Consider the following 23,999-nt stretch of genomic DNA (forward strand, 5'->3'; position numbering starts at 1 on the left):
TGAATGTCATAACATAAGATCACTGCTGTTTTTACGTTAAAATGCATGCATTTATACACATTACTGTCAAAAACTAAAATTGAGTCTCCCGCCCTGTCCTCTATAGGTTATCTGGTGGAGCAGCCCTCTTACCTTGCAGGTTCTGTAGGGGAAGGGTCATGATGCCCTGTGCGGCTGCTGCAGCCATCAGGCCCTGGATGTTGGCCGTGGGCAGCGAGAGCACCAGCCCCTGCTGGCCTCCCAGGTGGCCGCCTGTATTGAAGGGGATGAGGATGGGCTGGTTCAGGCCTGGAGACCCCCCGGCCAGCTGCTGGGCTAGTTGCTGAGCCACCAGCAGAGACTGAATAGAAAGACACTGGGTTACAAAAATGTATTGACATTAGTAAAAGGCATAGTGAAGGTGATGAATGTGTTAGTGTGCATAGTAGCGAGAGGTCACATTTACACATTCCATTTCATCCATAAAGATGCATTCATGATATTCACATCAAATTCATCTGGGAGGGAATGAATGGGTTAACAAGGTAGCCACGCATGTCACGCTCATTTCACTCAAGTGACTGAAGTGCTTTAATCAATGTGCTGCTCTGACGAATGCCGTTTGTTTTTGTTGATGACATCTGCTTTGAAACATGCCACAGCCAGAGTGACAGCTGAAACGCAGTGCGGCTTATTGGCGTGTGGAAAAAGGAATACAACTCCAACCTTTGAATGAGAGCAGTGCATTTCCCTCTCAGATGGATGCAGAATGGTTTACATTTCATTACAATGAACACACAGGTTTTGCTCGCCCGAGGTAGAGTATGTCATGATACGCTGAAGACCACACTATTTACCGAGAGAGTTTTCATCTATATTTTTCGTAGCTGTCTATTTACCACCCGAAACAGATGCTGGCACTGAGACCGTACTCAACGAGCTGTATACATGCTCCTCCAGGGGCGGCGTTCCTAGTGGCCAGGGACTTTAATGCAGGGAAACTTCAATCGGTTTTAACTCATTTCTACCAGCATGTTACAACAACAAAAAACTTTAGACCACCTTTACTCCAAACACAGAGATGTGTAAAAAAGCTCTCCCTCAACCTCCATTGAGCAGATCTGACCACAGCTCAGCTCAGCATTCAAAACCATAGTGCCCTCAAAGCGCACCACTGAGATAAGGACCCTGTGACTAAACACCTCCCTCCGCACATGGATCCTGGCGTACTACAACAGCTGTTGTCGTCGGTGCATATGACAAATAACATTTGATTTGACCTCTGATACCCTAGAATCAGTCATTCCGCCAATATCAGCACTTTCCTCCTTTGCTAGAAGATACAGTACATCACTGACTTCGTGTAAGCATTCACTAATATTAGTCAGAGTAGAATCTGTGCAGTCACAGACACAGACGCTAAGATATGTTATCTGGAGTATTGCCAGGAGATATTTGGCAGAGTAGAGGAGCAGTTCAAAAGTATCTTCACAGGGAGTGGGTTTGCAAATATACAGACAACATTTCTATTGCCAGAGTGCTTTGACCCCGAGTTTAATTAATGTTCTTTACACACAATGTGGAAAGGTTGTAGCACCATCGGAATACAGAGCTGTGACATCCAGATATGTATTCAACTTGATATCATCGAAGATTTTCTTCAGTCTGCCAGAAACAAGCCTTTTGCATGGCGTAAAACGACATTATTAAATGACCTGCTGGGATGTGCCTCTAGACAGAAAGAATGCATGGTGTCTTTGTGTCCAAGCCCAGCCTAAAAAAACATCCCTTTAAACGTCTCAGCTCCTGTACGCCTGTAGTATACCTGCCTGCCCTGCGACCTCGGTGCTGCTCCTGCTCTGCATGACTCCTCTACACTGACCTGAGCCCACAAAACTTTAACAGCACTAGGCAGCTATCTGCTTCTATTTTGAATGGGTGTCTGTGGCGAGGGAGCCGAGGGGCCGACTGGTGCCAACATGCCACCGTACTTCCAGGCTTGGTGCTGCTGGGTGACAGCGGTGTCACTAAGATAACCTGGCGCGCTAAGGAAAGCAAGCACCAGTTCCGACATAATCACAGTTTAAGGAATGTGATGTTACACGGGTTTAAAGCCAAGAGGCTGGGAGAGATTGGAAGGTGAAACACTAGCATTTAAACAGAAAACAGGGCAAGAGAAAACCTCCATATGTTTCTAATTTCCTCATGTATTTGTTTCACCTACACCTTTGATCAAAAGGTGACCAGGTACGAAGCTTTAATAGTCAATGACATGGGGAGAGGTTCAGTGCTAGCAACTGTATCCTGTAAACAAAACGGATTAAATAACAATGATTCTTGTTTTGTTTTTTTATAAACGGGGTGGTTCGAGCCCTGAATGCTGATGGGCTGACAGCCATGGTATATCAGACCGTATACCGGGGTATGACAAAACGTTTATTTCCACTGCTCTAATTACATTGGTCAATAGCAATAAGGCTCCTCGGACGTTTGTGGTATTTGGCCAATATACTGTACCACGGCTAAGGGCTGTATCCAGGCACTTCGCGTTGCGTCGTGCCTAAGAACAGCCTGTAGCCGTGGTATATTGGACATATACCACACTCCCTCATGCCCTGTTGCTTAAACAGTCAATACTCATTAGGTTTAAAAAACATTCAGAACCATTTTAGTTTGCTTTGAAGTACTATAGAAAACCATAACACAAAGGAGTGCCACTGGTTGACTGTGAACGTATTCCAAATGACATTTGTCATTAGCTACAAATAAGGAATTAGTCACTTGAGTGAGCAAAGAGAAACCATCAAAGGACAATAACAAAGGGGGGGGGGGATTTTGTCAGTGCAAGTGACATATGTTTAATCTGGGTTTTTTTTAAAGTAAATTTCATGTTGAATTGTAGTGGCAGATAATCAAAGACATCTTTGAACATTCATTTCAACTTCAAATTAAATGAGATCCTTTCGCCTGACACTGAAGACAGAGCTACATGGAAGGGAATGCTATTAAAAAACAATTCTACATACATCAAATGTACTGCTGATTTATTATTACAAGCACGTGTCTGCCAGCTTCAGAGCACTTCAAGTAAATAAGACCCCTTGCTATTTGTCTTTGGGCTGTGTTTGTTGCTGGGCGGCTCATGGCTTTTGTGAAGAGAAGAGGGCAGTTTAGAAATTGATTGTCTACCTAACTTGCTTCTGTAAAACATGCAAAGTGTGAGTACTAATTTAACTGAACATTACATCTGGAAAACTTGCCTCGGGCCGCCACCACATTCCAGATCATAAAAACTATATTGTCTTTTAAAATACCAGAGCATTATAGTAAACAACCCATTCTGCTTCCTTTGGGTGTCTGTGTGAATAGTTCGGCATTATTTCCCATTCTTTTTTTGTCTTGCCTGTCTTTCCAACACAGGTCTAGTGGGGATGGTGTGGTACTGGCTTTGGCATGGCTGACAGTTGAGTGTGGAGGAGTGGGGCTCCAAGGGAGCAGGCAAGTGTTCTGGGTTGGAGTTTGGCTCTGGATGGGGTCTGGGTGGGAATCCAGACCTGGGTAAGGTACTCTGCCTCTCTGCATGTGTTATGGGTCGAGTTGGGCTCTGGATGGGGTCTGGAATGGGGTCTGGGTGGGGCTGGATGGGGCTTTAGACCTAGATGAGGTACCCTGCCTCTCTCCATGTGTCTGGGTCGAGTTGGGCTCTGAATGGGGTCTGGGTGGGGCTGGATGGGGCTTTAGACCTAGATGAGGTACCCTGCCTCTCTGCCCATTAGGGGCCAGCAGGCCCTTCCATCTGCAGCCCAGGCAGGCGCTGAGAAATTGCCCGTAATCACAGAGATAGACGACTTTTGTCGGGGGGGGGAAGGCACATTCATGTTGGGTAAACTACCTTCGGATAATGGCTGTTCACACAATATCCGGCTCTGGAGAGAGGATCTATCAAAACATATTGATCCCGAAACAGGAGAATTGGTTATGGCATGCGCAGCGCCTTTGTTTCTGAAAAGTGTTAGATTCCCTGAGACTGTACTGACAGCATTAATATATTAGACTGAGACTGTTGGGGGAACAATCTCTTACAGCTCATACAGTAGGCTCTGGCACAACCAGTTGCACTAAAGCATTTCTATTTGGTCTAATACCCTTGTTTAGCATCCGTGTATTAAACAGCTATCATATCTCTCGTCAACAGTGTGGTTTTAATCCGTTTGGTTGTCGGCTGCTCATTCTGCTGAGCTGAGTGAGATAATTCAGCAGGGAACTCAGTGAGTTAGTCTCTCTTCCCCTCACATATCCTCTTTTGTTTACCCTGATGAGGATTGATTCAGTAGCGGATCCCTTAATTGAGTAACACTGAGTGCCGTGTCCCAAATGGCACCATATTCCTTATCCCCTAGAGCACTACTTTTAACCAGGGCCCATGGAGCTCAGGTCAAAAGTAGTGCACTACAAAGGGAATAGGGTGTCATTTGGGATGCACTCCCCTGAGTGCCGGGAGAGTGGGCTCATTAAGGGAAGGGAGGGAGGGGAGCTCTGTGCCTGCTTGGTTGCCTGTCTGGCTGTTCACACTACTGTGTTTAGGGAGGTGACAGTGAGACAGCACTAATGAGATAAATGTTCATTAAACAGGGCAGAGCCACCAGCCCAGTAAAACCAATCACGTACGCTGGCTGTCCTACTGAGCTGTTTAGTAGGGTTGCCTGGGGTTGGAGTGCGTTTTGTTGGCCTTGAAGGGGAGGGGCAGAGGAAATGTAAACAACTCTCTATATATCCTATGCAGATGACAAAGTGATCACCAAAAAACTGCTTTATAGTATATGCTCATAAATACATCTCAACTGATTATCTTTGGGGAGGATTTGATATAATTTGGAGATCACGTTCATGTTCTGCTGTATCTGGTGGGATTATGTGTTTAGGTGCAGCCAGTGGTGTAAAGTATTTAAATACTACTTGAGTAGTTTTTGGGGGTATCTGTACGTTTTACTTGACTATTTATATTTGACAACTTTTACTTCACTACGTTCCTAAAGAAAATAATGTAATTTTTACTCCATACATTTTCCCTGACACCCAAAAGTACTCATTACATTTTGAATGCTTAGCAGGACAGAAAATGGTCCAATCCACACACTTATCAAGATAACATCCCTGATCATCCTTACTGCCTCTGATCTGGCAGACTCACTAAACACAAATGCTTTGTTTGTCAATTATGTCTGAGTGTTGGAGTGTGCCCCTGGAGTGTGCCCCTGAATATAAGGAATTTTTGATTATTCGTACTTTAACGTTTGATACTTACGTATAATTTAGCAATTACATTTACTTTTGATACTGAAGCATATTTAAAACCAAATACTTTTAGACTTTTACTCAAGGAGTATTTTACTGGGCGACTTTCTGTTTCACCTGAGTCATTTTCGATTAAAGTATCTTTACTATGACTGGGTGCAGGTCAATAGGAGACATGGAGAGACACCCACCTGTGGACCCACCGGGTAGGCTGGGTGACACTGTCCCAGCTGACTCTGTTCTGACGGGCTGCTGCTGGTATCAGACTGGACAGAGCCATCACGGGCTCCTGAGGTAGAGAAAGATAAGAGGGGGAGAGAGAGATGTGAATCCACTATAACATGGAAACAATCAGGCACAAAAAAACATCCACGCGCAGACATAGCCAGCTGTGATCACACAGCCCCGAGTACGGAGTGGAGGGGAGGGGAGGGGATTTTGTGTTAAAGTGCTATATCAATAACCGCTGCGGCACCGTTCACAATCAGCGCTGAATAAACGACCCGCCAGTTGAGAGTCTCATTGACGTGAGGATGATGCTTACAGGCAGCCGCACCCCGACGGCCTCGATTACAGCTGAGGGATGAGAGATGGAGGGCCACATAAACTGTGGGGCCCGGCCCTGCATTATTCCCACATTTACATTGTTGAGCATCATCACCCCATCTAACCCCCCTCCCCCCCTTGTATCAGAAGACAGCCTGTGGCTATGAGACACAATTAGACCTGTTTCCTACAGTATGAGGCCACGGCGGAGTAAGGAGGCGCACATCCGACAGGGACATGATAATAAGCCTGGCCTGCTGTGTGATGTGACGACCGGAGAGAAAACAAAAACCACTCAGGGTGGGTGGGCGGTGAGACACAGGTTTGTGTCCCAAATGGCACCCTATTCCCAAATGGCACCACTACTTTTTGACCAGGGCCCATAGGGCACCATTTGTGACACAGGCACGGACTGTTAAAACATGGACTCTCGCTCTCAGCATCTCTCAACAGCTCACGCGCATCTCAGACCTCAGTCATCATGTGTGATGACGTGTTTTGATGGAAAATTCCCTTGCCACTATAGTACAGTTTTTATTGGTACCTTCTGCCTAGCTGTTGTAACTTTTATACTGTCGATAAACCATGAAACTATTCATTAAAAGTGTGTTCCTTCAGATAGTTCAGTGATAAACTATTTGCTTTTATACCATATGGGCTAACTTGTATAACGTCCATCTTTGCCAAAAGTCAAGAACATTGATCACAAGTCAAAAGAAGTCATCAATACAGAGGTCTCGGCATATTGATATTTTCTCTAAATGCAGGCATACATCAATGGCAGGCCCTACAACCCTTTCAATGTATTGTACAACAGATTAAAACTCACTTTCCACAAAAACTTGAATTCAAGTTGGTAAAAGAAGTCAAGGAAAGTAGGAAAGCGAGTGGGAGAGTTCTAGAGAAAGCGAAAGAACATGAATACACTTGTGTATCCCTTTTCAATTTGAGCAAGTTACAAGTCAAAAAAAATATATCTAAAACAATCACTGCATCAAAGTTTGACCTTTGTATTACTTAAGGCTTTGCTGTCAAGATGTGGTTGCTGTTTGGTTGTGTGGGACTGGGACGGTACAAATTTGCGCATTACGTCCGAAACTCCACTCTGCCATCCAAAATCATCTCATCTTTACATAAACTCCAAATAATTGGTGAATTGTATGACCCATCAAATGAACCTTAAGCATTTGATGCTTGATTTAATTGCCCTGGGGGACAAGCCCACATTTTGAGCTGGTTTCTACCTCTGGCTCACTGGGCCAGCGTCTTGATATTGGTCCACATAAACCCAAGCTTGTCAACCCTGCAGTCACTTAACATTAGACAGTGCAGTTTCTTACCAATTTTACCCATTATGGGTCAAACATAGCCCAACCCAATGCCTTTAATTATTGAAGAGATGAAATACCACTTTGAAGACAGGCTTTGGATTTGGACAGCAGAAACCTAGTCTCATCCTAACACCAGGGCAAACATTCAAAAGAGGTTATCATAAGTGTATGACGATGAGCGTAGTTTAGGGTTTCTCACTGACATGATATATGACATCAATTCAACCATTTCCTCTGACTTGTCTTTGAAGACAAGTTTCTTCATACAATGACAACCGGAATTCACAAGTCAATTGAGGATCTCATTCACATTTGTGAATATATTAGGGCATTACTCCATAACCCCACTGGTTTCCAATCAACTTCGACAACTACAAGCATGCGTATCATCAAATGTCATATCAAAGAACGACAAGCACGACAGTGGAATTGAACATTGAGCACTGGCAGCAGTTCACCTCATTAGCATATATCCATTCCATCTCAATGTCAGAGATGAAATAAACAGCGGCTTGACTGTGGCATCCACCCCTAATCAGAGGGATCACTCCGCTCTATTATTGATGAGCGAATGAAAGTTTACAGCAATGGCAATACCATCAATAAGTAATGAACATAGTTTGTGTAGTGAATAATATATTCCATTTGATAAGCAGGAGCAGAGGGCTACGGCTGATTAAATAACTGCTTGTATGCCTTTCATTGCGTCATCTCGCAATAATTTAGCGGAGTGTTAAGAGAAAGCGTGATCTGCCTGCAAATATCTATGACGTAAACACGTTTAGCACCGGGAAAGGAATCGCTAATAAATAAATGCACATGCACATCTTTTCCCCGAGGTGTTGGTCGTGATTTCTTTAACAAAATTAAAACGCTGACAGGAGGAAATATCTTGGGAGTCCATCTTCAATCATCTTTTATTACTAGGTTCTTTGTTATTTTAACCAGTTTATATATTGTGAAGGTTTCTTCAAGCGGATTCCCTTTTGGACAGTAACACTGGACTGACAACAGCTATAATGACGCTTGGAATGATAAAATGTTTGCTGAAATAATGTTTTATACATATTTTCTACTTACACGTTAATACAATTTTATACTTCAGACTGAAGTAATTCCTTCACTATTTTGTGCCCAAAAAATCCAGAAAGCGTCAATGTGTTCACATTTCATTTTGAATTGGTAAACTCTCTTTGGTACACTTTTGCCAGCATTGCAGCACATAGACCTCGCATTGAACTTAAGAGCTTAATGCTTGTTATTATAAAATACAATTTCTCAACTCTGTTATTTATGCTGATTTAACACAACTGAACAACCCCAAACTCTCTCCCATATATCCTAACCACAGTCTTCTCTTCTACACTACAACAATAATGATTCCGATATCAGTGATCGGTGGCTTATGGTGTGGAAATATCCCCAATATCTGACACTAAATAAATTATCTTGCATTGATCCCCTAAGTGGCGACTGGAGGGCCACGTTCAATGCCCAAACAGGGCAGAGGGTTTGTATATGGGGTGCAAAGAGCTGCATTTAATTGACGTCATCCGCGGCTCGTCTCAATACAGAGTGCTGCCCCAAGCACAACACCACACAAAACAATTAGTCCGCATTTCATAAAGCAATCAGTTTGCCATCTACTCTAATGCAACAACTGCTTTATCTATTGACCATGTGAATGACATGGGTGTTATTGAAGGCTTTGTGTCCGAGTTAGCTTTCACCCCACTGCATTTATGAATCAATTTTTGTCCATAAAAGAAGCGTTAACACTTAAAGCTATTTTAGTGGCGATGCATTATAAGCTGTCAAATATTGGAGAGAGCGCAGCAGTAACGATTCAGGCTTTTCAAAATCAACCAGCCCATAAACTCCGCAACACCCCTTTTTTTTAGTAATGGCTCTTTTCAAAACGCTGGGCTAATGGCATGTTGTTTCGTTATGTAGCTGTTCTCATTGAGATGTAATATGCAGGTTGACGTTTATTGGGATGAATCTTGTCCTGGAGGCAGAGCTGAGTGATTTCTAGATGGGCCAGCGGCAAAGTCAAACTTGGCTATACAAACTTTGCCTTTGGTCTTCATTTAAGGTTAGCACTTTGGTTAAGGTTAGGGTTAAGGTTAGGTTTAAAATCCGATTTTATGACTTTGTTGCTGTGCCATCTAGTGGCTACCCTGCAGAGCTGCCTCCAGTACATGAGTTATCCTAATAAATGACAAAGTGCATTTAATATATTAACAACAACAATGACTAAACGTATCTCAAAACGGTTTATTCCCCCTCCATATTTATTAGTCACGCTTTTTTTCTACTATTAAATATCAACACAATATCGACATTCAAAAGAAAACACATTTGTGCATTCTTATCATACAGTTTCTCTTTGCCATGGAAATATGTGGTTTTGTTCCTTATTGTTGAGTGCTAAACAAATGAGAGTGAAAGCCCAGGCTGCAGGAATCAATAGAGATTCACTGATGATGGGGGTCAGGGCATCATACTGGGCGAAATAAATGACAAGTCACATCATACACAAGGTTTAATTCTATCAATACCAGACCAATTGTGTTGGATTGTTTGGCCATTGATTCCACTAATGCTTCTGAAATGCCTGACACGGCATAGCTTTTATGCTATTGGCACAAACACAAGTTTACTACACGCGGGAGCGAAAGAGGGAGAGGAGGAGAGAGAGAGAGTTTCCTCTTCCCCAGTAAGTCATACTGCATTATATCTGAAAATAAGAGAAGTGACAGTACTGTATAGTGCCCTGGATTTACAGTGGTTTAAATGGACACATACAATTAGATTTTGGATTTGTCAATAACTCAGCCATCGTTCGACCAATCCCTTTCTCAAACTAGGTTAACACACGCACCATTGGCCTACATTCCAAACTTCCCAAGCCTTTTTAAACCTCAAATACACTACAGGTCTGACATTTCCTGCGTTGCAGGAACGTTGTCCTGCTAAAGGGTGATCAAATACGTCTGTAGCATTGTTCTGTCTTTCATTGAGCACACCAAAGCCCTCAACAATAACCCAGAGGATAATGTTCTGCCAATAACCTCTGGGTCCTCTTTATTAGATGGCTCCCCGAGGATGAGCAGGAAAGTAATACTCTGTTTAGAGACCCTCAGAGGAGAGGCTGGCTGGTTATACGTCAATAGCGGTTTTGGAGTCGGAACGCCCCAGACATTGACTGTTGAGTGGCTGCCTGTAATACCATTAGCTGCATTATCGTACACTAGAGCCTGGAGAGCTGTCATTTCCTTAATTAAGGGCCCAGCGCAGGGGCTTGGTGGTCAGGGGCCGAGCCAGTCTCTCTGGGCCCCTTATATTAACGGTTGATTTCTGCTGGAGCAGCAAGGAACTCCAGACCCTACAGGCAAAAATATCAAATTAATTCATTATTCCACCAATAAGTGGAATTATGGAGTCAAGGTATTACACAGGAAGCAAAGCAAAGCACATGGCAGTGTGGATTGGATTTTTCACCTCAGCAGTTCTTCAGCCACTTCTGGCGACAGTAATTACAGGACCACCAGAGAACATGGGATAGAGGGGGTATAGAGACTGACTAAAGACTGTCTTACCATTAAGAAATGATTACAGGGTACAAAAACTATGTTTTTGAAGTGTAGACCCCCCCTGTTGCTGCTCAGTGTAGTTATTGGTCATCGTCAGTATATGTAAATGGAACTGATAACAGGGAAGTAGCATCCTCCCATAGTTATTCTCTCTTACATGGCCATGGGTCTTCCTCCAACAGGAAGTGCTCTTGGCCTGCTCTTACCTGCCTCTCCTTCTGCATTGAAGTGGACCAGGAGCCAAGCAGACTGGAGAGCACAAGTGGGACAGGATGAGGTCAATTGGAGGGAAGGGGTAATGCTCATCTCAAAGGTCAAGAAGGAGAGGGTGTGATGAAGAGTGAGAGAGACGGGGGGGGGGGTGGATTGGAGGAAGAGGGGGAGAGTTGGAGAGAGAGAGCATTTGTGCAGGCAACTCTCAGGGGAGCGGAACACTTTGCACATGAGTACATCTGTTGCGGTCCATTCTCCTCATTCCCCAAGCAATGTCAACCTGATTACCTCAGGGTTGAAAGAGACCAATAACAATCCCAAATTATTCCTCATCCTTTTATGGTCATCAGTGCAGCATGGACGGTGAAATCAGGGCCTGCCTGAGAGAGCTGTAAGCCTGTTAGGAGAGCTGGGGAATGCTGAGGTGCCTCCCTTCCTCCCTTCCTCTTCTGAAATTACTTAAATTATATTTGTGGTAAATAGGATTCAGCCTGATCTGGTGCCCCCTTCATCGTCACGCAAGAGGGTTTCTCTTTAACCATGGCTCTCTGTCTGGATCTCTATCCAACATGTTTTCCTGTCACAAACAAAGTCATTTGTGGAGTAATACGGCTTCATGTTCAAATTAGCAAATAAGTGATTCATCATTATATGCAATTAATTTCAAAAGTACTCGACATGACCAAAACTATGTGGACACTAGGGCTGTTGCGGTGACCGTATTACCGCCACACCGGTGGTCACGAGTCATGAAGGTAGTCAGATTCCACATGACCATTTTGTCACATGTGATTAGGCTTCTCCAAGCTCTGATGCTGCTGGTCATTAGTAGCCTACCAAACTTGTTAACTGCCTGGTACTCAGCACTCTATTGTCCCTCTAATCACTCTGACATCAATGCAAATGTAATCAAAAATCTAATCAAACACTTCATGAGAGCCCATGAGCTCATGTTGCGCAAAATTTCTATAGGCTATGCAATTGTGTGAGAAAACAGAGTGATGGCCTTTACTATAAAGAGGAGGATCCCATCAGTTTTCTATAGACTAGGAATACTATATTTATTTCTCAACTTTCCTAATATTTTTCCTAACATTTTATAATATGCTTATATTTAAAACCGGAGTATTGCCTACCTGGCTGGCATGAAAACGAACCACGAGAAAAGCGTCATCCATTCACTATTTAAATGCATAGATGACATGTATTACTTCCCGCTGCCCCTGTTTTGATACAGGTGCATGATAATGTTCCATTCTAAATCAAAACAAATTTCACACATATATTATTTAGTATATGTAAAGGCAAGATTAAATCAGAATAGTCTGATGGGTGATAATATTAGCCTATCACTTGTGAATTATATATTATCACTTGTGAATGATGCCCAGCATAAGAAACAATGCCTTTTTTGTTGTTGTTGACTTTTTCGAATCATAGTGGCACACCTCCTGTAGCCTAGCCGATAGGTCTATATGTTTTGATAAGGTTTGTATCACAACTAAAGTGGCCAAATAAATTCCTAAAATTAAGTCCATTAATGCGCTTTCCTAGGCCTGAGGTCAGGGCTCTCTTCCACATCGATCTCGACAAACCACTTCTGTATGGACCTCGTTTTGTGCACGGGGGCATTGTCATGTTGAAATAGGAAAGGGCCTTCCTCAAACTGTTGCCACAAAGTTGGAAGCACAGAATGGTCTAGAATGTCATTGTATGCTGTAGCGTTAAGATTTCCCTTCACTGGAACTAAGGGGCCTAGCCCGAACAGTCCCAGACCATTATTCCACCTCCACCAAACTTTACAGTTGGCACTATGCATTGGGGCAGGTAGGGTTCTACAGGCCAGTGATTCATCACTCCAGAGAATGTGTTTCCACTGCTCCAGAGTCCGATGGTGGTGAGCTTTACACTACTCCAACTGACACTTGGCATTGTGCATGTTGTTCATAGATGCTCAGCTGCTCGTTTGTGGAAACCCATTTCATGAAGCTCCCGACAAACAGTTATTGTGCTGACATTGCTTCCAGAACACTCACTTGGTAGTGAGTGTTGCAACCGAGGGTAGATTATTTTTTCCGCGCTAGATACTTCAGTACTCGGCGGTCCCGTTCTGTGAGCTTGTGTGGTCTACCACTCCGCAGCAGAGCCGTTGTTGCTCCTAGATGTTTCCACTTCACAATAAAAGCACTTACAGTTGCCGGGGCAGCTCTAGTAGGGCAGAAATGTGACGAACTGACTTGTTGGAAATGTGGTACCCTATGACGGTGCCACGTTGAAAGTCACGGAGCTCTTCAGCAAGGCCATTCTTTGGCCAATGTTTGTCTATGGAGATTGCGTGGCTGTGTGCTCTATTTTATACCCCTGTGGCTGAAATAGCCGAATCCACTAATTTGAATGGGTGTCCACATACTTTTGTATATATAGTGTATCAAAGAAAGAAACAGTGATATCTATGTGAACTGCTCACAACCCTTACATTACTGTAGGCAGAAAATGTAGAATGTGCGGTGAACTCACCGCATCCAAAGAGCGGCCGCCTGTCAACCTGCGTTGCATCTGGCCAAACGAGAGCAGTGGCAGAACAATTAAGAGGCAGCCGGTGGCGTCTGTGGGTGGAGACTGGGCTGGGGATGGGGAAGGGGACAGGGGCCGGTGCGGGGGGCGACTAGACACCCACATATCACGCTTGACACATCAGCCTCGGGCCCTCAGGCTATCCTACACTAATGCTGTCCCACTTTCTGCCCCCTGTCCCACAGAGCTTCTGTTCCCCCCCAATACTCTGCCTCCACATCGCCCACTCTCATAACGGTATCATAATAATGGATTACACTGCTACTGTGCAGCATCTATCATCCCAGAATCACAGAAAGTGCTCCAGTCTGCATAGGAGTCTATCTCACCTCAATCCCCAGCAATGTGAAGCAGGGCTAACCTCCAAATAAGGATTTATACAACTCACTATTAGTCAGGGGGTGACATGGTGAAAATGCAAAGTTCTGCAATGTTTTAACTATATAGATACTATGGGCATAACAACAAACATGGTGAAGGGGGGGCAGAAGCGACCCTCCATTCTCTCGAACAGAATTTCCACAGTACACAACATTCTCATAGTGCCGTCACGCTGTGGAGGGAGGGAAACGTACGGGATCGACTATTGCTTTGAAGCCCGTAACTCCATTTCCCAAGAAGAGAAGCATCACAATGTTATTTCACATTCTCAGATATGAAGGGGGGGGAGGGGGGGGGGGGGGGGGGACACATAATAACTTCTCGATAGCCTGGATCTCGACTGCCCTATACCCCCCCGCCCCCCGCACCCCATCCCCTGCACCCCCGCCTCCTCCACACACCCTTTTCTCTTCCCTCAATCTTTGGTTTCAAAGGAAGCGAATCAGCCAGAAGGACAGAAGGTTATGCATTAGTACTGGTCATTGCTCAAAGAACGAGCGCTATAAATAATAAAGGGTTGTGAAGGACACATGGGCTTGGATGGATCTCTGGTTCACACCACACAAGTCAAAGACAACATTGTAATTTCCATTCCCTGCTTCAATTACTTCCAGACATCAACGACCGTGTCAACGCCAAGGAGCTGTGACGTTTCTTTGTTAGTCCAACATGAAGAGCTTTTTGATATTGTTTATGGAAACTAGACTATGCAATACATATTTCTTTGAAAAGTATTATTTTCCCCCAGAGTATGGTGAGAACAGAATAGAGTGTATTATAGTATTCATTACATTTCCTTTGCCACTGGCAAAGTGCCCTCAATGTCATTTGCTTTACAATATTTCTTTGTACAGCAACGCAAAGGTTAACAATTCATTTCTACTATAGCTGCACAATATAGTCAACAGATCATAATGTCAGTCACTTTGAAGTGCTCAGTGTCACTATGAATGCAATCTACATGACTGGGATTTTTATGTGTAAAACAGATGACCTTCTCTCTATGTCCATCTCCATCTTCCTTATTTCCTCCTTGTTCCTCAATGCTATCTGATCTGTGATGGTAGAGATAGCGAAGATAGCCCACGGGAACTCCGGGCGCATTAGAGAATGTATTACACCTGCTTTATAGGCATGCAGCTGAAATCCTCCTAATGAGATCAACCTCCTGGAGAGAAAGAGAGAGAGAGAGAGAGAGAGTCCTACTCCCTTTCTTCCTCTCCTTTATCCTAGTCTCTTTAACTTTACTGAGCTGGTCCCATTCACACACTGTGTCTCTACCACTTCATTACTTAACCCCAGCACAGCAGAACATTACAGGCCTCTTTGCATTAGCAAGCAGCCAACCCCCCCCCCCCCCCCCCCCCCCCCAGTCACTCGCCCTGCTCACTAAGCTGATTACACAAACATAATAGGTGCGGGGGGCTGCCTCCAGCAGTGTGTGTCTTTGTGTTTATGCAGAAGAGTGAAAGTCAGGTTGAAGGAGACAAGGGGATGAGGAAGTGGCAGATAAGTGAGTGGAGGTATGAAATGCAATACATGCTGATCCTAATAAAATAAAAAAGTTCCTTCCTGGTGATAACCATATTTTTATACAGGCGTATCAACTACCACTTCGGTAATCCAAATCATTTAAATGATTTCAGTGAGGTACTGCACAGTAGCTGCCAGAGTGCAAAAGAACATAAATATATTTTCTTATTAAGATGAATGAGTAACTGCTCTTACGAAATACAACAAATTAAGAGATGTAGGGTATTATACAGTAGTCTGTCTAGACCTTTTCTTGGAATGACCTCCAATCGCATACATCAATAGAAGATTCCTTTTTCTCTCCTCTTTTTAGTCTGTAGGTGACCTTTCTGAAAATGTTCCTCCATTTTGGCAGAATCGGTATAAGTGCAGGCCATTTCATGTAAACAGTAAGTGTATGAAATGAGTGGCCCTGTCGTTCCAGCCAGGCTCTATTTGACAGCATGATGATAGAAGCGTCACATCCTTGGGAGAGTAAATGCAAACTGACAAGAGATGAGCCTTTGGTTGCGGAATATAATACCCGAATTGTGCTCCGAGTGCCTTATTATCTTGTCTGCTGGTGTTTGAAAGGGGGAGATTTGCTTGAGAGGGGAAGACAGAAACTGTACACAGCCACGCCATCTCCCCCCCACGGGGGGAAAATAGCGTGGCTTCCTAACCACAGCTTTCGCAACCTAATGTCCATTTTTCCTAGGCAATAAATACATGTCATCAGGATGTTGTGGTGCCTCATGGCTTCTGCTAGCTGGAGTGGAAGGCTATTTGCACAGCCGTGAGAAATGAGCTTTTTTAAAAAAAAACGTGTGAAACCATTTCACCAGTGAAGGGAGCATGGCTGGGTGTGTGGTAGACAAACATTACTCCCAATGACATTGTCTATCAGTGCTTCCTGAGCACTCAACCGAACCCGAGAACACCCAGAACGTGCACACCTTCACTTCAATCAACTTTTTTTTTTTGCAGAAGCAGCAGCAGCAATCAGAAATTTGTACTTATCCACTTAACTGTCAAAAAATCTATTAAAGCCAAAAGCAGCACTCTACTCTATACAAAACAGTTCATCACAAAATAACCTGGCTGAACCTGAACTCGCTCACTGTGTTGACGCCGTCAGAAAGAGTCACTGAATGTCATTCTCATACTCTTTCTGCTTTTTTTTCCCTCTGCTGCCTCTCAACCCACTATAGCTCATAGCCACCTAGGAGAATATAGGCGCTCTCAGCCATACAGTCTCCAAGGACATGCATGGATATTTTCAAGAGCATATGGTGTGAAACCATATTGTGCAGGTTTTGACAAACGCCTCTATCATTGTGTACAGTGAGGTTGACCCAGCGGTATGATTTTAACAACGAGGACGCAACAATGCAGAACTGATTTTTTCTTGCACGGGAGATTTTTTATGTCCAAGTGGAGATAAAGAGCTGGCGAACTGTACAATATCTACAAAATCAAAGAAACAGGATGATGAACCAAAGGGTCAAACTAAACCTAATTAAATAGAGCTCTTAAAACTCTGGCTTCAAATGCACTTGTTAACCCGGCAGCATGACGACCTTTGACCTGTTCCTGTCTGTCAGGCAACCTGTTCCTGTCTGTCAGACAAACAAAGAAATCAGTTTAAATAAGGGGAAAGGAGGATACCTAGTCAGTTGCGCAACTGAATGCATCCAACTAAAATGTGTCTTCCACATTTAACCCAACCCGTCTGAATCAGAGATGTGTGGGGGGACTGCCTTAATCGACACCCACGTAATCAACACCAGGGAGCAGTTGTTGTTGGGGGTTGACTGCTTTGCTCAAGGGCAGAACGGCAGATTTCTCCACCTTGCCGGCTCTGGGACTTGAACCAGCGACCTTTCGGGTTACTGGCCCAACGTTCTTAACCACTATCCATCATGCATCTGACCAACGGGAACCTTACATTTCACATCATGATCAATTAACGTTCAGTAGCATGAAATACAATGGAAATATCTTCAGATTATACACATACTCGAAGGTCCCCACAGGAAAATGCTACTTCCGCATTCCCCGTAACTCTCAATACTCTACGCCCTCTTCAATCGCCACATTTGACCGTCGCAACTACAACCAGGAAATGGACCTCTTCAATAAACGAGGATGTTGTTAAAAAATTATTTTAGCTCAACCTTAACGTTTTAATAGTTAAACATGATCACATTTTAGTTGTACCATCAGATCGCTGCATGCCTGCATAGAAAGGGAAATGTTGGGCAACGAAAGGATTTGCACACTGAAACCAACCTCCATAACCCTCTTTACAGGTGATCAACAATCAAATGGACATCACCTATCCACACATGATTGCAATTAATACATGTGCTTTTCTCAGTAAATGGTTGACTTAATCACTGTCTGGTTATTCAGAAGGCCTGTCTTTAGCTTAGGTGACAGGGGACAATCGTCACATGTAGGCTACATTGACCCCACCCATTGAAGTAATTATAAATTGTGCTGTTCTGGGTTAAATCATAAACAAACATTGTGAAGTGTTGCGTCACAAAACGTTTGGAAGTCCATCAACAGCAAATAATATTGTGGATTTTGTCTAATGTGTTAGGTTGGTGGCTTGGGACTTCTTAACCAAATCAAAAGTATCTGAAATGACTCATATTAGTAGCTTAATGACCATTATCCAGAAGGGGTTTGTTCACGGAGCTGAACTTACTATGATTCAGTACATAATGGAATCCTGAGTATAGTGCTGAGACACGTGGACAATCATAGCTTGGCTAATAAACTGGGGTCAAAAATGTAACACATTGTTAAGAGTCAGGATTTCTCTCAACATCCCACTTTTTTTTTTACTTGGACACATAAAACTACACAACAATACATTGGAGAGGGAAACGCTGGAGCATTGGGCATCCACATACATTATCAAACATTTAAACCACAACTTGGAGTCTTCATGATTTTTTTTTCTGATGAAGAAATTCAAAGTATAATCAATGTCCTTAATAAAACCTGCACGTTTATAAAAGTTTGCTTCGGCCATCGCAAAGAGATACGTATCCATCCTTAACCTCGAGTACATGCCTCTGTAGTCTACGGCAAAGGGGACTAAAGGAGGCTGATAAGAGAGCATGGAGTCTTCATACCTCACATACCTGTAACATAGGCTAAACATGCATAAACAAACGTGTGCACAAAGATACAGTACAACCTTGGCTTAACATTACACTTTTTCTTGTTTGTGAGCAGCAACCATCCTCCTGTCATCCACTTTGCCCTGTGGCCTGCAGTTAGGGGAGCAGTGCTGCTTCGTGAGAGGAGTTGAGCTACCTCTCTCTCTCTCTCTCTCTCTCTCTCTCCCTCTCTCTCTCTCTTTCTTCCTCTCTCTCTTCCTCTCTCCCTCTCTCTCTCCCTCTCTCTCTTCCTCTCTCTCTCCCTCTCTCCCTCTCTCTCTCCCTCTCTCCCTCTCTCTCTCCCTCTCTCCCTCTCTCTCTCCCTCTCTCCCTCTCTTTCTTCCTCTCTCTCTTCCTCTCTCTCTCCCTCCCTCCCTCCCTCCCTCCCCCCTCATCTCCTGACTGTAGCGTTTGGCTGGAGCAAGGAGGCTGGGTAGCCTGGCAACCACATGTCCTGACTGCCTCTACGCTGTGCCATGTCTCCCGGGAGGAGCAGTGGTTCTGAGGGCACACCCCAGGCACAGCCTACGGGCAGAGTCATGCCTTCCTCCATCAGCCCCACAAGGGACACCAACTCTGGCCAGTCACATATCAAGACATCCTCTACCAAAACACACCACTGTATTTATAACATTTACATAACTCTGTTATCATTTTGTAATTTATGTTAAATACAGTATTATAACAATAACAACGGCCATTTAAGAAAAGTGCATTGCAATATGAAGGATGTCATTTCTCATTTAGGAAATATTTTTTATCATTGTAGTCTGTTCAGCAGAAATGGTCTATAATTGAATGTGTGTGTGTGTGTGTGTGAGCGAGAGAGAGATACACAAATAAAGGGAGGGAGATAGAGAACAAACAAACATGGACTAATGGGCTTCAGCTGTTATCAGGAGTCTGAAGGTGAAGTGAAAGAAGGCTTGATGCTTATTACAGAGAATTGCAACAGTGTTGAGATGAATGAGCTACCTGTTACCCTAGTCTCTGTTTTGGAGAGCCTAGCCCTGGGATATCCTAAAAAATTCATTTGAATGACAGCTGGAGCCGTACACTGATCAGGACGTGAGGCTGTTTGGAGAACCTTCCCCCAAAATACTTCTCAGAAGTTCAGCCAAGTGGTGCTTTGTGGCAACAACAGAACACAACACTGCCAGGCTACACACTATCGTCCCCTTTGCACCACTCACGCGTCTAGTCCCAAAACACACAACTTGTACAGACACACAAAACACACACACCATACAGTACCTGGCTACTGTATGCTTTATCATAACGGGACAGCTGCCGTCTGATGTATTATTCATTTAGCAATAACCAATGCCTCTCTCGTCTTTTCACGTCCAATGTAACACAGCCTTGTTTATGATTGGTGTTACAGGTAGACTGTTAGAGCATTGCTCCTCTTGGGCACCAATGGTGTTGGAGGACGTCACCAGCAATGGGTCACTCCAGATGTTATCTGTACTAACGAGTGTAAGTGATTTCCTGCACTTGATCATTAGAATTCATCCAAAAGGAGATTAGCCCTGATTATACAGTGATTATTAGAAACTCAACTTGTTTTATTGTGATATGTTTGTGTTTTTTGGCAGCAGGCAGCACCACATAAATGAGAAAAGATAGCATCTCTTTTTTGCATTATCGTAATGCCTCCAAGTCTTAGCACTGAGTGCAGTACATCTGTGTAGTGGGTTGTAACACACGTGCTCAATGTTTTCTCTCAGGAAGCGCACCCCCTTCCCTTAACTAACACGTATGGGGGAGAATGTCACAATATTGCCAAATAGAAAAAACATCATGACACGTAAAAGTAAATGAGATGTAAAAATGGTATGTATTGTTGTGCTGACAGTGTTTCAATAGAAAAGGAGTTAAGGTATTGTAGCTAAGTGCAGGCCAAATGCAGAATCCAAATGGGTTTTTAATATGTTTTGTGTGTATGTATGGTGAGTATAATACATCAATATTTTTCTGTTTTTCTGGTATAATCTGAGCTAGAGGTAGCCTACGCTCTGTTGCCACCTATAAACCCACATCAAACCTTACACATACATTACTGTAAGGCCAAATAGAATAATCTACAATTATGCCATATGATGACTGCATTCTTCTCGTCAGAGTCCGTGTGTACATAACTTGGTATTTGTTCTTTTGGTACTACTTTTTCATAGGATGTTTATGTTACAGAGCAATGTGTGTCTTTTTTTTTGTATTACTATAATACTATCATTATTATGTTTATAATGTAGTACGTTAATACGAGTATGTATTTTCCTACCAATATAATCACGTATAAGTAGTACTGTAGTAGTTTGTATCAATATTATCTGTAAGACACAATTCAATTTGTTTTCTTTCATGAAAACATATTAAACCCATTATCCTGTAATTCCACAAGTTCGCATATCTCTTCAGACCACTAAAAGCCTCTCTGCACACGCCGACATTTACTGTAATATGAAGGAGGTTCATGGAATTTTAGTCAATAATCTTTTACACTGATGTCCATGGGCATTTTCAGAAATAGACGTATTACATCCTTAACGGCTGAGTACTGACTCATAACCTTAAAAGCATGTTCAGATGTGTACTAAGTCTAAAAGTACTGTACCATGAAATAGCCTTTGATGAGAGAACAGAGTAAAATGTGGTCTTAAATAGACCACATCATAGCCCCTCCCATCACCCACACCTGCAGCACAGTAGAACAAAAAAGTCAACTTTAGCCTCTCCACGGTTCTATTAGGTCATTTAATTCAAACATTCTAATTGCAACGCCTGAGAGAATTGGTAGAAGAAGAAAAAAAAAGGAGGCCTATGTGGTGCCTTTTTGAAAAGCAGAAATGCATATCTTAGATCCGTATTACCCATATCAATGTTGGAATCGCTACATGTTTTTTTTATTTTTTATTACACATAAATTTGATGGGACCAAACATTTACTGAGTGATCATTTGGTGTAAGTAAGGATTAGTGAGTGACTGAATGCGTTTGAATTATTTTTGTGACCGCATTGACTAAAAACTGAATGCCAATTCTTCCATCAAAAAGGATCTGGGGAAAATCCAAACAAACCAGTTGAAATAATTGAGGTTGTGTATAAGCTTTACTTTGAGGCTGAATCTACATGTTACAGCAGTCAATATTAGACATAGTGTTATGACCTTTATAGTTTCATTATAAAACACGTTTTAATCTCATTAGACCTATTGATTCATTGTTATGACCTGGGATTAAATTAGACTGCCTGGATAAGTAAATTAGTTAAACTAAAAGCATATTAATTAACTTGGTCACAACTGTAATTGAATCTGAACATGAAATGAATAAGAGAGATGGATAAATACATATTTTCTATCTGTTAAAATGACATCCATTTCTTTTCTAATTAGTATCTCTTAATATTCTATTTGTAGTATTTAAATGTAATTCCCTATAAGAACTATAGGCCATTTTCCAACAATGATTAATTTGACCATCATTTCAATGTCTAAATTGCTAATGTTATATTAAGTGATTTAAATGTGTTTACTGCATATACTTTTAATAAATATAAATTCATCTTCATACCCTTATTTGCCATTGGACAACAAAAACAATTGTTAGTTGCTTACATAAGAATACATTGTGATCATCCACCACTGCAGAGATAATCAAGCACGAGCACATTTCACAAACCAGAACCAAAGCCAGAGATCCTCACCACTTGCTCAATTCATAGGCATTTCCCCCCCCCCTGATACAATATAGCCTAACATTCTCTCTAATTTTGCATATTTTGTCACAACGTTCACACTTTTCACTTTCACACAAGCAACAAAATATAAAACGCCACGTTCCAAGACATAGGCTGCGTTTACACAGGCAGCCCAATTCTGATTTATTTTCTCACTAATTGGTCTTTTGACCTGTCAGATCAGCTCTGAGAAAGATCTGATGTAAAAAGATCTGATGTGATTGATCAAAAGACCAATTAGTGGAAAAATGAAAGAATTGGGCTGCCTGTGTAAACGCAGCCATAGATGCTTATTTTCAAAGTTATGAAAGGAAGGGTCACTTGTCACAAATATTTTCGTCTGTCCTACCAATCTAATCTATGTAAACTATACAAACACAAATTCCTAAATGTGTATGCCTATGCCTAAAGGCACATTGCAACTCCAAGTGTGATATTTGAACAACTCCAAGTGTGATATTTGAATAATCACCTGATGGGGACTCTCACAACATTCTATTTGAAAATGTTACCACACCTAAACTTCTCAAGATAAACTTCTAAAGATAAATCAATTAATCAATGAGCACAAGACTCATAACAAAATACCAAACCGTTTATATATATATACTTATATTTATATATATATATATATATATAAGTATATATATATATACTTATATTTCCAGTGAAAAAAGTCATGACGACATAATGAACATGTAAAACACCACATCACCTGAAAACTCAGAGGGAGGGGAAACTTGTCTTCTACAATACTACAACTCAGGCAACCAACCCTATTGCATCCACCTCTTCCACGAATCCCTGCACCTCAACTTAGTTAGGTCTATCACAGTCTTCTAGCACCTGCTCCAGCAGCACCTGGTCTCAGACAGCCTTTCCCTGGCCTCTCGTGCCACAACCAGTCCCCGAAGGGAGAGGAGAGACCGAGAGCTGTCCTGTCTGTCCATGGACTCACCATAGAGCTTGTTGGGAATGTCCTCTCTGTCCCTGGCCTCGGAGGACAGGAGCAGGGACTCGTCGTTGAGCTCGCTATCTGGGGTGGCCGCTTTGTCCTCGGCCCGGAGTTCCGCCACGCTCATCTCGCTGCGCAGGGAGAGCAGCGGCTTGCTCAGCTGCCCTGTAATCATCGGATCGTGGAGGGAGCTGGGGAGCCCAGGTGGGGAAAACAACAGAACAACGTGGTTAGATTTGCCTCGCAGCACACTACTCTACGCCGGCTTGTTCTCTCTGTCTACCCTTCACTCTCCCATTCTCTCTATCCCGGTGTCTCCCCTCTATCGCTCACTCGTCACTCTCTCTCCAGCCTTTCCCCTCCCTCTCTCGCTCTAGCGCTCGCTCTTGTATCTGAGACTGGTGCTGCTCCCGCTGATATTGCTGGCTGCAGCCTGCCCAGTGAAGAGCGGCTAAGGTTCGTATGGCTTTGCCATTATACCTTCCAGCTTTAAAGGTTCTCCACACCTCTCCAGGCTCGATAATACCAACAGAACAGACGTATCACAATTTCACCATTACACTCATCCTGTACACGCATACTGTACCTAGAAATTAAATTGCTAAAGATGTATCTGCTATTACAAAAAAAAAAAACATCTATGTAGACAGTTTATTCATTTCTCAAAGGTAAAGCCTGCACGATACTTTCAGTAAGAGC

The 23,999-nt window shown here is 42.9% G+C and overlaps 1 protein-coding gene across 1 annotated transcript in view; it reads right to left on the reverse strand.

The window, feature by feature from the left end:
• LOC139366766 (POU domain, class 6, transcription factor 2-like) overlaps window positions 1-23,475 on the reverse strand; it is an 83,662-nt gene extending 60,187 nt beyond the window's left edge. The window contains exons 1-3 of the mRNA XM_071104469.1: window positions 23,304-23,475; window positions 5,466-5,563; window positions 133-340 (exon numbers count right to left, since the gene is read on the reverse strand). Coding sequence (XP_070960570.1) covers window positions 133-340; window positions 5,466-5,563; window positions 23,304-23,475 — 478 coding nt within the window. The remainder of the gene's footprint in view (window positions 1-132; window positions 341-5,465; window positions 5,564-23,303) is intronic.
• Between the last annotated feature and the right edge of the window lie 524 nt (window positions 23,476-23,999).

Source organism: Oncorhynchus clarkii, chromosome 15 (assembly GCF_045791955.1).
Source record: "Oncorhynchus clarkii lewisi isolate Uvic-CL-2024 chromosome 15, UVic_Ocla_1.0, whole genome shotgun sequence".
In the NCBI taxonomy this organism is placed as follows: Eukaryota; Metazoa; Chordata; class Actinopteri; order Salmoniformes; family Salmonidae; genus Oncorhynchus; species Oncorhynchus clarkii.